General features: G+C 40.8%; 1 protein-coding gene across 1 annotated transcript in view; it reads right to left on the minus strand.

Moving 5' to 3' along the window:
• SYNE1 (spectrin repeat containing nuclear envelope protein 1) overlaps positions 1-15,538 on the minus strand; it is a 497,076-nt gene that overhangs the window by 71,728 nt on the left and 409,810 nt on the right. Inside the window, 6 exon segments of the mRNA XM_043543166.1 lie at positions 611-758; positions 6,151-6,305; positions 7,728-7,874; positions 9,480-9,662; positions 13,055-13,259; positions 13,428-13,561. Coding sequence (XP_043399101.1) covers positions 611-758; positions 6,151-6,305; positions 7,728-7,874; positions 9,480-9,662; positions 13,055-13,259; positions 13,428-13,561 — 972 coding nt within the window.

The raw sequence follows: 15,538 nt of genomic DNA on the forward strand, positions 1-15,538 counted from the left end.
GGGATGTATAGGAATCTGAGGTAGAGAATGTTTTATGTTAAAACCCACATACGCACACATACACACTGTTTCTATGTTTAATCCATGTAAAAAACTAGTATCAATTTTGTTACAGGTATGTATGTGGAATAGAAAGGAGTTTATCACCTAATCATCTTGTTATTGCCAAAACAGGGCTGTGGGCCTGAGAATTTCAGAAAGGCAACTAAGAAACTAGTAGTTAATACATTTACAGAAGTTCCCATCATCTCAGTCTCAGCCCAGGAAGCTAATTGGGTAGGACAGGGGGATGAGGATGGAACAGGGGAGCAATGGGAGCTAAGAGCGTGTTGGGAGATTAAAAGACTGGGAATTGATGCAGCGAACACTGCAGATGAGGATAATGGGATGTCAAATGGAAGACACAACCCCGTGAAATTACAGGATGATTGAAAACCTGATTTTTATACACAGAAAATATATATGGGCCACAGATTGCACACCACTGGTCTATATTTTTATATATTCACATGCTTAAATTATTAAGGTACAATATTCTCAGTGAGGATATAACAGAGGTAGCTTATTTCAGGATACAGTCTCTCCATAAAGTCTGTTTGTTATAACTTGCCTCGTGTGCCCTCTGTTGCTCCAACAAACTCTGGTAGTTTCCTGAAATCTCTGCAGCCAGTTTCTGCTCAGTCTGAACCAGAAATTCCATCCAACTCTCACATTTCTCCAAAAAGGTCTGGTGTTGCAGCAAGAAAGACTGCAGCTTACTAAAAGGATGAAAGGTCAATTCATTAATGCCTCCAACTCACACAAAATAAAATGACAACGGTTTTCCAGGGAGCCATTACAATTCTGGCTGCAATAGCTTTTCCATCACAAACCTACACACTGCCTGCCTTATCCTAGGAGGCTGTTTGATGTGGAACCCTCTTGTCCTCCCACCCTTTTCACCCATTTGTTTAGTCTACATGTAAACAAAAACAGTATCATTTAAAACGTCAACTTGTGTTCATAAACAAATAATCACCATAACTTTTCTTTTGGTAGAATTCCCTTTGCCTCTTAGCTCAATATATAGAGACCCAAGCTCATTATAACTTTATAACAATGCCTGAAGTCATGTCTACACTTAAAAGGGTTTGCCAGTAGAGATCTACCAGCAGAGCTATACCTCCCCAGTGGAGACATAGCTCACACTGGTAAAAAAAGTTCTTCTGATGATATAACTTAACCCAGTCCCTGAATGGAATACCAAAATAGGATAACTGCATCTATACTAACTGGGCTTTTTGCCAGGAGAATTGGGTCTACACTAGGGCGTTTGCCAGCATACCTATATTGTTTAGGGGTGTGATTTTTCACTCTCCTAATCTATATAACTGTGCTGACAAAACTTTTGAGTGTAGACTAAACCCTAGTTGTGATCCCAAAGGACAGCAGCATCAGTTAATGCAATATTGGTAACATAAAAAGGCCTGAGCTACATTTCAGTTTTACTGGCACAGCCACATTGATTGGGGATGTGATTTTTTTTAACCAACATAAATATACTGGCAAAAGCCTGGGTGTAAATGCAGTGATGCTGGAACAACTGTTATTATATCAGCATAGTTTATGCTGGTTTCAGAGAAAAGTGTAAGAACTTTTATACTGATATAACTACATCCACACAACAGGCTTTTGCCAATATAGCTATACACAGGAAGACATGGGCTTTAAGAAGCCTGCTCCTAAGTGACCAGAGGAGCTAGCAAACAGGAGTGGCTATTAGGGGAGTTTTGCAAGGGAGTTTAAGATACATGTAACATTCCTTAAACCTCTTTAAACTTAAGCCACAAAAAAAACCCTGATAAAAACAAAACCTCAACAAAGGAACTAACTTCAGGAGTAAAAAGAGAATGCAGGCAGCGGTCCAGCCACAGAGTAGGGGCTATCTAGTTTATTGCACTCAATGCATCATTTATGATTACCTGCCCTATGGGTGGGTGGCATATGTGGGCATTGGGTGCAAATAGCTCCTAGTCCTCAGAGACCGTGTACGGGCTTTGGAGACCAGAGGGCTGAGCTGGAGGAGCTAAGGGAGACATTGGTACATAGATGAGACTTTCTGGGACACAGTAGAATGGTCCCGCCCCATGTCTGACAGTTTCTGTGCTGCTGAGGATGAAAGTCTCAGGGAAGAACAACAACCAACTGGAGCAGAGGGAAATGATCCCATAGTTGGGACCGTCCTTCCAAATGATGTTACGGTATCCTCTCACACTGAGGATACCTCTCTGGGGGAAGGAACTCCAGTTATTAGGAAGAGACAGGTATTAGTAATGGGAGATTCGATCATTAGAAACATAGATAGCTGGGTTTGCGATGACTTGAGACATCTAGATAGACTTATGTGTAGTGCTGGGGAGAAGCTGGTGGTCATGATACATGTAGGTAAGAATGACATAGGGAAGGATAGGAGAGAGGTCCTGGAGGCAAAATTTAGGCTGCTAGGTAAGAGATTGAAGTCCAGAACCTCCATGGTAGCAGTCCCTGAAATGCTTCCAGTTCCATGTGCAGGGCCAGTTAGACAGGCAGAACTGCAGGGTCTCAATGCATGGATGAGACGATGGTGTAGGGAGGAAGGGTTTAGATGTGTTAGGAACTGGAGAAACTTTTGGGAAATGGGGAGCCTATACAGGAAGGATGGGCTCCACCTAAACCAAAATGGAACCAGATTGCTGGTACTTAAAATTAAAAAGGCTGTATAGGAGTTTTTAAACTAAGGGCTGGGGGAAAGCCGAAAGGTGTGGAGGAGCATGTGATTCAGACAGACACATCCCTTAGGGGAGGATCTACTAATGGAGATTCTCTAGGGCCTAGTAAGGAGGAGAGGATGGAAAATGATAAAATACAGGTAGGATCTGAATAGAAATAGTCAAATGAAAAAAAGTCCCATTCCATTACATTATGTAAGAGCAGACAACTAAAAAGTGACAAGTTTTTAAAGTGCTTATATATAAATATTCTATAAGTCTAAATAATAAGATGGGTGAACTAGAGTGCCTCGTATTAAATGAGGATATTGATATAACAGGCAACACAGAAACTTGGTGGAATGAGGATAATCAGTAGGGCACAGTAATACCAGGGTACAAAATATATCGGAAGGACAGAACAGGTCGTGCTGGTGGGGAAGTGGCACTACATGTGAAAGAAAGCGTAGAATGAAATGAAGTAAAAATCTTAAATGAACCAAACTGTACCACAGAATCTCTACGGATAGTAATTCCATGCTCGAATAATAATATAGCAGTAGGGACATACTACCAACCGCCTGACCAGGATGGTGATAGTGACTGTGAAATGCTCAGGGAGATTAGAGAAGCTATTAAAACAAAAAACTCAATAATAATGGGGGATTTCAACTGTCCCCATATTGACTGGGTACATGTCACCTCAGGACGGGATGCAGAGTTAAAGTTTCTTGACACCTTGAATGACAGCTTCTTGGAGCAGCTAGTCCTGGAACCCACAAGAGGAGAGGCAATTCTTGATTTAGTCCTAAGTGGGAGCACAGGGTCAGGTCCAAGAGGTGAATATAGCTGGACCCTTTGGTAATAGTGATCAAAATATAATTAAATTTAACATCGCTGTGGTGGGGAAAACACCACAGCGGCCCAACACTCTAGCATTTAATTTCAGAAATGGGAACTACACAAAAATGAGGTTAGTTAAACTAAAATTAAAAGGTACAGCTCCAAAAGTAAAAACCCTGCAAGCTGCATGGAAACTTTTTAAAGACACCATAATAGAGGCTCAACTTAAATGTATATCCCAAATTAAAAAACATAGAAGAGAACCAAAAAAGAGCCACCATGGTTAACAACAAAGTAAAAGAAGCAGTGAGAGGCAAAAAGGCATCCTTTAAAAAGTGGAAGTTAAATCCTAGTGAGGAAAATGGAAAGGAGCATAAACTCTGGCAAATGAAGTGTATAAATATAATTAGGAAAGCCAAAAAGGAATTTGAAGAACAGCTAGCCAAAGACTCAAAAAGTAATAGTAAATTTTTTTTAAGTACATCAGAAGCAGGAAGCCTGCTAAACAACCATTGGGGCAACTGGACGATTGAGATGCTAAAGGAGTACTCAAGGATGATAAGGCCATTGTGGAGAAACTAAATGAATTCTTTGTATCGGTCTTCATGGTTGAGAATGTGAGGGAGATTCCCAAACCCGAGCCATTCTTTTTAGGTAACAAATCTGAGGAACTGTCCCAGATTGAGGTGTCATTAGAGGAGGTTTTGGAACAAACTGATAAACTAAACAGTAATAAGTCACCAGTACCAGATGGTATTCATCCAAGAGTTCTGAAGGAACTCAAATGTGAAACTGCAGGACTACTAACTGTAGTCTGTAACCTATCATCTAAATCTGCTTCTGTACTAAATGACTGGAGGATAGCTAATGTGATGCCAATTTTTAAAAGGAATCCAGAGGTGACCCCGGCATTTACAGGCCAGTAAGCCTGACTTCAGTACTAGGCAAACTGGTTGAAACTATAGTAAAGAACAAAATTGTCAGACACATCGATTAACATAATTTGTTGGGGAATAGTCAACATGGTTTTTGTAAAGGGAAATCGTGCCTCACCAATCTACTAGAATTCTTTGAGGGGGTCAACAAGCACGTGGACAAGGGGGATCCAGTGGATATAGTGTATTTAGATTTTCAGAAAGCCTTTGACAAGGTCCCTCATCAAAGGCTATTAAACAAAGTAAGCTGTCATAGGCTAAGAGGGAAGGTCCTCTCATGGATTGGTAACTGGTTAAAAGATAGGAAACAAGGGGTAGGAATAAATGGTCAGTTTTCAGAATGGAGAGAGGTAAATAGTGGTGTCCCCCAGGGATCAGTCCTATTCAACATATTCATAAATTATCTGGAAAAAGAGGTAAACATTGAGGTGGCAAAATTTGCAGATGATACAAAACTACTCAAGATAGTTAAGTCCCAGGCAGACTGCGAAGAGCTACAAAAGGATCTCTCAAAACTGGTTGACAGGGCAACAAAATGGAAGATGAAATTCAATGTTGATAAATGCAAAGTAATGCACATTGCAAAACATAATCCCGACTACATATAAGATGACGGGGTCTAAATTAGCTGTTACCACTCAAAAGAGAGATCTTGGAGTCATTGTGGATAGTTCTCTGAAAACATCCAATCAATGTGCAGCGGCAGTCAAAAACAAACAGAATGTTGGGAATCATTAAGAAAAGGATAGGTAATAAGACAGAAAATATCATATTGCCTGTATGTAAATCCATGGTACACCCACATCTTGAATACTGCATGCAGATGTGGTTGCCCCATCTCAAAAAAGAGCAACAAAAATTATTAGGGGTATTGACAAAAAGAAAAGGAGTACTTGTGGCACCTTAGAGACTAACCAATTTATTTGAGCATAAGCTTTCGTGAGCTACAGCTCACTTCATCGGATGCATTGAGCGTCTGCCATATGAGGAGAGATTAATAAGACTGGGACTTTTCATCTTGGAAAAGAGGCGACTAAGGGGGGATATGATAGAGGTCTATAAAATCATGATTGATGTGGAGAAAGTAAATAGGGAAGTGTTATTTATTCCTTCATATAATACAAGAACTAGGGTCATGAAAAGAAACTAATAGGCAGCAGGTTTAAAAACAAACAAAAGGAAGTATTTTTTTCACACAATGCACAGTCAACCCTGTGGAATTCCTTGCCAAAAGATGTTGTGAAGGCCAAGACTATAACAGGGTTCAAAAAAGAACTAGATAAATTCATGGAGGATAGATCCATCAATGGCTATTAGCCAGGATGGGCAGGGATGGTGTCCCTAGTCTCTGTTTGCCAGAAGCTGGGAATGGGTGACAGGGCTGGATCACTTGGTGATTACCTGTTCTGTTCATTCTCTCTTGGGCACCTGGCATTGGCCACTGTCCGAAGACAGGATACTGGGCTAGATGGACCTCTGGTCTGATCCAGTATGGTCGTTCTTATGTTCTTACTGGTTTTGCTACACCAGCAAAATTCACATAGTGCAGGCAAAGCCAAAGTTTCACATGCCATGCATTAAACTGCCTTTTACAGCTCAGAATGGCTAGCACAGAGTAATATACATGTCCTTTTAGCTGACCCAACCTGAATCTTTCTGTCGTCTGAGATGAGATCATGCACCACCGCCTGTTCAGATTCTGCATCCGTTTGATTTCTTTATCATTCAGGGGTAGCCTGTAACCCAGCTCGTTCAGACGGTCCAAGTCTGGTGCCATGCTACTGAACTTTAACATCTGGCTCTGGAACAAGTGACAAAGAACATATGTAGCTATAGATAGAGAAATTCAGTAATTATCTTATTGAAATCTGAAAATTATGGGAAAGCTCCCAGTTGACAAATTTGGGATGGCTTGGATTGCCACCTTGTGGTAAGTGTTCTCCATTGTCAGGCAAGACACCTTTTCATGATCCTAGATCCTTGCAAAAGTAGGCATCTCTTCAAAGATAGTGCACTTAGCCTGTGAGAAGAAATGTCTTCTGCTGATCAGTACACCCATCAATTAAGACATAGTGGAGAGAGGTTCTGTAGCTATTTCTGGTGGAAGGATAACAGCGGAGCTAAAATGGAAGAAATACTGGGTTTGCGGGGGAGGAGGAGTGTCATCAACTTTCTTTCATGGATTTGTCCCTGACAGAAGTAAAAAGACATGAACAAGTGACCATATATATATAGTATAATACATATACACATTCACTTTAATTATTAAGATATTCAAAAATGAGTATATGAGAGAAATAACTTAATTCAGGGTGTAGAAAATACCACTCCATAAAGTTCATTTGACTTAACTTGCCACTTGTGCAGATATTAAGATAAATTTTAAAATGTGTAATATTTTCTAGAGTTGGTAACAGACCAAAAATCTGGATGTGCACACTCCTAAACTTGGGGAAGTTTGGATCTGGTCCTGAATTTCCAACAGAGTATTCTGGGAATCCCCTGTATAGTAAGCAGATTATCTATTAAGTTTCAAAGTGTGGTCATTCTCATGGGATCAAACTCTGCACCATATTCAGGGATCATTGATGCATCTTGCATCTCTGTTGAAATGTTATATTTAGGCATTTATTTTCTTTCCTGATAGTATCCAGATATGAGAGGAGATGAGATACAGCACATAATATCCAGTTAGCTGTCCAAACGTTTGAAGGTTCAGTTTAGGGAAGCAGCCAAAGGTCTGGCTGTCCAAATCAATCTTATATGAACCTCTTGTATCTACAAAGCTTATGTGAACAGTCTTCCTGCATCCAGGCCAGGCCAGAAATAAAAGAATTTATTTTGTGGTATTTTACCTTTTCTACTTTCTGTGCCAGGCTCAGGAATTACAGAGGTTCAGGAATATGAAGAGAACAGAGACAAAAGAAAATGCACAAACTTTTCTAAACTTCTAAAACTGTTCAATTCAAGTTTGGAATGATGTTTTGGTACTTATTTTATTCCAACCAGTTTGCCCATCCAGATCCTTCTTACACTGAGGCACAAGGAAGGCAGTTAAGGATAGAATGCCAGAATTAACTTTTGGTTTTCTGTCTTTAGTGTGTGTATGTAAGGTCTTTAATGATAAGTGAATGCATATGTGGATTTTGTGCATATGCTATACTATACATGGATCACGCTGACCTCACAATTTCATGTCATACTGTCTATATTTGCCACTCACTTTGAGTTCTTCCATCCTATTCTGGATTGTAGAGAGGTCAGAAGAATGACTGGGGTCTTGTCCTTTCAACATTTCTTCAGCTTCTGTTATCCAGGCCTCCAGGCCTTCTAGGCTCTTAGCAAATGTCTCATAGTCTAGCACTCCAGTCTTAGGCACAAAAGAAAGTCCACAATTTAAAAGCTTAACATGAGGTCACATAATATTCATGTTCTTGCTCTGCTCCTCACTGCCCTTTCAGTCATTCTGATGCTCCAACTCCTATAATAGCAATTCTCACTGGTAGCAATGTGACTGCTTCTCCATAGTAGAACCAATATTTTTTGATTACAGAGGCAGTGGTACTGCCTCCATAGTAAAGGCTGTATTTGTTCTGAAAGTGAGGTTATAATTCTTTTGCTAGGCATGAAAACAAGAGTTGATTGTAATTTACACCATTTAGTCTTTAAAGCACCAATTCAGCAAAGTACTTAGCACAGGCTTAACTTCAAGCACATGCACAATGAAGTCAATGGGATGAATAGAGGGCAACAGTACACCTTTACTTTTCAAGAAAGTTGCAAGTAAATCAGTTCTGTTAGGAGTTCAAAGGAATTAACAATGGTGCTTTTCAAAAAATTAGGGCTGGTTTCTAAAGCTTTGGAGATCCTTTACCATATAAATAGCTTCGTTGTAACACTTGAAACTCTGCATAAATGTAATTCTAAATAAAATCTCACACACATAGTAATTTAAAAAGAAAAATTCAACCCCCAAAATTCTTAGCTTTATCTTAATTTTAAGGTTTCAGGACTGAATGCTAAAACTGGAATGTTATTATTTTTAAAATAGTTAAGGTGTCTTGAGATAATTAAACTTCTCCCTTTATAAAACTGAACTGTCTGCTTAAGTAATACCGTTAATAAAAATCAATAGTAGTCACAGTTAAATTCTAGATTGCTATAAAAGCCCCTTTCTTTTTACTCTCTTATAAAATGGCATGCATGCTTGTTATTTTGTAGGTTTAACAAACCAAACTGGCAGTCTATGAGCACTTTCTCCAGCACACAGCCATCTGGATATAAGCTACTTCCCTGTACTTTTCCCATGCGTGTGTACTTGTGCTGCGCCGCTGTTGTGCTTTCAATCAGCAGAACTGGACATTTCCCATGCCATTGGCAACTGATCTACGATCACAGTTTCTTTACTGACTCCTGGACATATTTAACGTGGGATTTTCAAAAGCATTCAGCATTGGCCCTTTCCCATTGAAGTAAACGGTAACACTCTCACTGACTTCAGTGGGAGAAGAGCTAGATTAACGATGAACGCTTTTAAAAATCCAACCCTGGTTTCTCTACATGTTTATTGACTGTGAGGGACTCCTTGATATTTCCTAGCCCCTTATAGCTAAGTAGCAGCTGTGGATCAGGAGGTTAGCTCTATACACTGACTGACTGTCATGTCCACAGTTACTACGGGGTTTCTAGCTTCCCATGATAAATTTCTGCCCCTCTTGCAAGGTTTGTTGTCCCTTTTTCAGCACTGGGATTCACCTTCCTAGTTTCCTACTATAGGTTTGGGCATGCTAGTTGAATTCTCCCACATTTAGTTGTGTACTACACATACTACATGGATCCCTAGGGAATACACATGTGCAGATAATGCACCTTTCATGGGGTGTAATTTTCTGTGCCACTTTTGCTAGCTTAGTGTACACTTTTTCAGGTAGAATGGAATGATCAGGAGCAATGAATATAAGCAAGCTTTTCATACCTGAAGTATAGCCTTTTGCCTGATGAGAGCCTGCTCTAAGGCTGCCAAGTTTTGGCTCAGGGAGAGTTGATCAGACTGAATAGCTGCTGCCGCAGACGTCTCCACTTGTTGCTTAAGCTGTTCTCCAAGTTCATGGAGAACAAACAGGGAATCCTGCACTGTCCCCAGGCATTTCAATAGATCCTGTAGTGAACAAAAGCTTAAAAATCACTCTGCTTCAAAACAATCTCAGCTGAGCTCTTGAGGTTCTCAAAATTTGCCATGTAACTCATGAAAAAAAGGATTACATTTAAACATAGATACTATTACATTCCACAAGAAAAGCCTTTAGTAACTCTTGATTGACCTCTGTAGCATGGAAAAGAACATATGTTTCAGTACAGATATTCAAAGGATTGGAAAAGGAGTGACCGATGAGCTATTTACATGCAAATTTTGAGCACTGATCAGAAACACATGTGGAAAGCATACATGTGCATCAGTTGATATGATGTCATTTCTAGCAGCGAAAATACCTCACTTTGGATCAGTATGTTCAGCTTTGACTGGAAACACCCTCTCTTTAACTTAACTAATCTAGCAGGAAGATTTTTTAAATCCATTTTTTTTATGCTTAGTCTTCATGGCAAAAGCATGCCAAATGAGCACAGGAGGAAACAATCCTACTTTGGCATTTCTGGTTGTGAACCCAAGTGCCTGCAAAACCCACGAATGCAATTTTAGGTAGCAATTTTTTAATCTGTTTTGATAGCTTACACTAAACAGAATGAAAATAGCGAGGACCTATGTCACAGGGTGGCTTGTCTAGCTCTCTGTGCCAGAATAGGTGAACATAAGAGCGGCCATAGTGGGTCAGACCAAAGGTCCATCTAGCCCAATATCCTGTCTTCCGACAGCGGTCAATGTCAGGTGCTCCACAGGGAATGAACAGAACGGTAATCGTCAAGTGATCCATCCCCTGTCGCTCATTCCCAGCTTCTGGCAAACAAAGTCTAGGGACACCGTCCCTGCCCATCCTGACTAATAGCCATTAATGGACCTATCCTCCATGATTTTATCTCATTCTTTTTTGAACCCTGTTATAGTCTTGGCCTTCACATCCTCTTGCAAAGAGTTCCACAGGTTGACTATGTGTTGTGTGAAAAAATACTTCCTTTTGTTTGTTTAAAACCTGTTGCCTATTAATTTCATTTGGTGACCCCAAGTTTTTGTATTATGAGAAGGAGTAAATAGCACTTGCTTATTTACTTTCTCCATACCAGTCATGATTTTACAGACCTCAATCATATCCCCCCTTAGTCGTCTCTTTTCCAAGCTGAAAAGTCCCAGTCTTATTAATCTCTCCTCATACAGAGGCCATTCCATATCCCTAATCATTTTTGTTGCCCTTTTCTGAACCTTTTCCAATTCCAATATATCTTTTTTCAGATGGGGCGACCACATCTGCATGCAGTATTCAAATGTGAGCGTACCATGGATTTATATAGAGGCAATATGATATTTTCAGTCTTATTATCTATCCCTTTCTTAATGATTCCCAACATTCTGTTCACTTTTTTGACTGCCGCTGCACATTGAATGGATGTTTTCAGAGAACAATCCACAGTGACTCCAAGATTTCTTTCTTGAGTGGTAACAGCTAATATAGACCACATCATTTTGTATGTATAGTTGGGGTTATGTTTTCCAATGTGCATTACTTTGCATTTATCAACATTGAATTTCATCTTCCATTTTGTTGCCCAGTCAGCCAGCTTTGTGAGATCCTTTTGTAGTTCTTCTGCCTGGGACTTAACGATCTTGAGTAGTTTTGTATCGTCTGTAAATTTTGCCACCTCAATGTTTATCTCTTTTTCCAGATCGTTATGAATAGGACTGGGCCCAGTACAGATGCTTGGGGAACACCATTTACCTCTTTTCATTCTGAAAATGACCATTTATTCCTATCCATTGTTTTCTATCTTTTAACCAGTTACCAATCCATGAGAGGACCTTCACTCTTATCCCATGACTGCTTACTTTGCTTAAGAGCCTTTGGTGAGGGACCTTGTCAAAAGCTTTCTGAAAATCTAAAGCTAGCAGTTTGGCCAATTAAGAGGGCCAGTCAGTACCTGGGGCTATAAAGAATGGGGAGAATCGGAGAGGTTCTCTCAGTGAGTGAGTGAGGGTTGTCTTAGAGCTGGGTCATTCAGGAAAAGGACAGGTGAGAGTTACCAGATACGAGGTGGATGGCACAAGGTCCCAGAAGGAAGCTGTGGGAGGTTCCTGGGGAAAGCTGAAGGCAGGATAGCAGAAGAGGGATTTGCTGGGTGGCATCCCCAAGCCAGAGAGCTGATGGCAGGAGACCAGTGGAGGGGCTTACTTGCTGACAACTCCACACTAGAGAGGTGGGTCCAGGGAAGGATACTCCCCTGGGGAGGATGATCTCCCAGCAGAACAGCTGTGGTGTTTCCTGCTGGGAAGAGCAGGGTTGCACTCTAGTTGATAGGGCTGGGGTGGCTGTCCTGGCGGAGGAGCCTACATGTGGCAAACGGCACCAGAGTGTGGTAACGAAGGACTGCCCAAGGAGAGGGCGGGAGGGGGGTGCCTGCTGGGAAGAGCAGGGCTTTAAAGACTCTACCCAGCAGATGTGGGAGATGGACTATGTTTGGGACTTCTGTTGCAGATTCAGTGAGCTATGTTTTGGTAATAACCCGGTCTAAGAAGGGATATTATTAAAGCTGGAGAGCCTGAAGTGGAGTGACTGAGGTCTCTGAAAGAGTGAACTGAAGCTGACATGCCTGTTGTGCCGAGACCTGATGCTGGAGGGTGCTCCAGGAAACCTCTGTGACAACCTGCCTATCAAAGGCAGAGGTATAATGGGCTATCGTAACTCATAAATGAAGACATTTGTCCAAGTCTAGGAGGTAAATTGTACCTTTGCCATGAGATGTGGGTAAACTGGTGAAAGGGCAGAATCTTGAGATTTCAACAGAGTGCATGGTGTCCTTTCACAGTGAAAGAGAGGTGGGAAAAGATTTTGAACTTATCTCTTCTGTTCTGCCTGATGTATTTTCCAGTCTAGAGTATGTAGGCAAAATCATAGCAGCTGACCTTGCAATCCTCTCTCATGTGAGCACTCCCACTGAAATCAATGGGAATATTTGCCCAAGTAACTGTGACTTGGATAAGGAAAGACCAAAGGATTGGACCCAAAGATAAGTGCACACAGTAATTCAATTCATCTGTCTTTAGCATGGGCCTAGACCACACACAAAAGTGTCTGAACTAACATTTAGGATGAGGAATGAAGTTTGTGTGAGAAAATCCGAGGAACCCAGGAGGACTCAGTACCCTGAATTCCTGATTCAGGAAGGTGAAAGCCCCTGTGACCTTGTCCCATGGTAGGATCTGGGAAGGAAAGGCAAAGCCCACAGTTTAATGCCTGAAGGATTGTTTAGTGAAGAGAAAATATCTCCCCTACATAAAAATCTCAAACTATTTTGATTAGCCGGGATAAACAGTTTAGTATAGGAAACCCTGTTGTGATATTAGCCCATGCAATTGTGATAAAGCAGTGAGCTTACTGAACGTACATTGCAATCCTGAATCCAAGTAGTGACTTCATCATCAGCTATGTCCTTGTTAGTGGCTGTCTTCAACAGCTCATTGGTTTGGTCCTCATGCTGCTGGACTGAGGAGGAGCACTGGCTGTAACAGTCTTTGTACTTCTGCCAGAGCTGAAGCAGGGCCTTACTGGAGTGTAGCTGCTCTGCAATCTCTTCCAGAAGGTTATTCCACCTGGCAGATATATCAAATGGATACGTCAAAGCATGTGAATTAATAGAGCTATACAGAAGAAGGCTTAAAGTAGCAATTATATACTGTTCATAGACAATGAATTACACCTCTGTTTGCTCTGACAAGTAGACAATTTAACAAAGTTCAACACAAAAGCAGGCTTTGTACCTCACATTGACTTCTTTCAGAGTGTCGGAAAGTGTTTCAGTGACTGGCGGGTGACACTCTTTCAATAACTGGTTGGTCACTGAACCAAACTTCCGTAAGCTGTTCTCTTGTTTTTCCAACTCATCCTGCAGGCTCTGTAGAGAGAGAAAAAAGAAAAAAACATTGAGATCTATTCCACTCCTGTAGAATATAAATTATTTTAATCTCACCATAAAAGTGCATTGAGTCATATGGCTTCATGAAATCAAGTTACATTTCTTATTTTTATCCCTACAGTAATTCAAATCATACTTAAATATATGTTTAAAGAAACATTATTGAGTTAAACTTGGCTCAAAATCTAGGTTTTATAAAAACTACATTTTTACCAAATCCATGTACCTAAATGTAAAAACCTTTCAACAAAACAAGTTGGTTTTAAACAAATATTCACATGCAGTGCTTGCAACCAAAAGACTGCACTATATGCTAGTGTATCAGAAATAAAAACCAAAACTGACTGGAGGCTAACTACTGAAGAAACAATATTAAAATTGACTAGTCTATTTTCCACAGTCCAAGTGAGAGGAATGCACAAAAGCAAACTAACAGCACAAGTAGGGAAAAGTAAACCTTATTTTTAAAATTCTTTCGCTTATTAATCTAGGATGTTCTTAGCAACACAAGGAAGTATGTTTTCAAAAGTATTGTTAACCTATTTATTTACATTGAGCAGAAGTTTAAACAAGTGCAGAATTCAAATCATTGCCAGGGGATCTCAAACTTTTTAAACAATGTGACCACGAGATGCTCTCTTTGTTAAGAGACTTCCCAACCCATCTTTGGACTCACAAACAGCTACAATAATTGCTTAAGGTTAGATCATGAGTTAACAATGTACCCTCAGCAATGGATAGTGCAGCCTGGGAAGGAACTTGTGACTAAGGGGAGATCTACAGGAACATTTAGTTCAGAGCAATCTGGGGTGTAAGTCTATCCCGCACCAGTATTCCACAGACTAACTCTTCACATGGACCCCGCTGACACACACTAACAGTCCATTTGTGTGCTTTGATCTACCCTGCTTTGAAATGGGAGTAGATGAAAGTGCACTAAGGAACTGTTAGTGCATGGCAGCAGGGTCCACATGGAGAGTTAGTCTGCAACAGGCTAGTGAAGGATAGATTCACACCCCAGCTTGCTGCAAACTAAATGTTCGCGTTGACAAGTCCTAAGGGTCTGTCTACCCTGCAATCGCAGCTGTGACTGCAGCACATGTAGGCATAATTGAGCTAACTTTGATCTAGCTAGCTTGCTAAAATCAGCAGTTAAGTTGTGGCAACACAGGAAGTGGCACTGGATAGCCACCTGAGTGTGTACCAGGGTACTGGTTGGACTCGTACTTGGGTCAGCTAGCCCATGTCTCCACCCATGTTGCCATTTTTAGCACACTAGCTTGATCAAAACTATCTTGGCTATGCCTACATGTGCTGCAATCACACCTCCCGATAGCATAGCCTCAGATCCTCTCCCAGTCTCCCTGCTGCTTCAAGGAGGGTGTAAACTGGACTGGGTCTGTCTGCTGCTGGCTGTGTGGTGTGGGGGTGGGGTGGAGGTACAAGGGAGCTCTGCCCAGTCACTTCTTCCTGCCCACCCAAATAGGGAGAGGAGGATTGCAGTGCTTCTGCTGAGCCTATTTCCCTTCCAGTGCTGTGAGTGGCAGTACAGGCTGTCAGCTCAAAGTAGTAAGGTGGCACCTTGGGCCACAATCTGTCCCCAAAGAAAAAAAAATCAAAAGTATTTATTGTTTTACTTGCTGCCTTTTATGCAACGTAATATCTGGAAACAAGGAAAAGAGGCAGCACCATTTGTCAGCAAGTGCTCTGTGGACCTCAGTTTGGGAATTGCAAATTTACACATATGCCATTTTCACCTTCACTTATATCCTTGCAACTTCACTGACACATGTATATACATCTACCTAGACTGCCAATTTTTGCAACGCTGTCAGCTTAAATTTGCCCCCAATTAACTATTAATAAAACACATTTTTAAATAAGTCCTAAGACATAAGAAATGTTTCCACAATTATTTTTAATTCCAAAAACAGCTGTTTTAAAACAAACATACTT

Source organism: Chelonia mydas, chromosome 3 (assembly GCF_015237465.2).
Source record: "Chelonia mydas isolate rCheMyd1 chromosome 3, rCheMyd1.pri.v2, whole genome shotgun sequence".
NCBI lineage: Eukaryota > Metazoa > Chordata > Testudines > Cheloniidae > Chelonia > Chelonia mydas.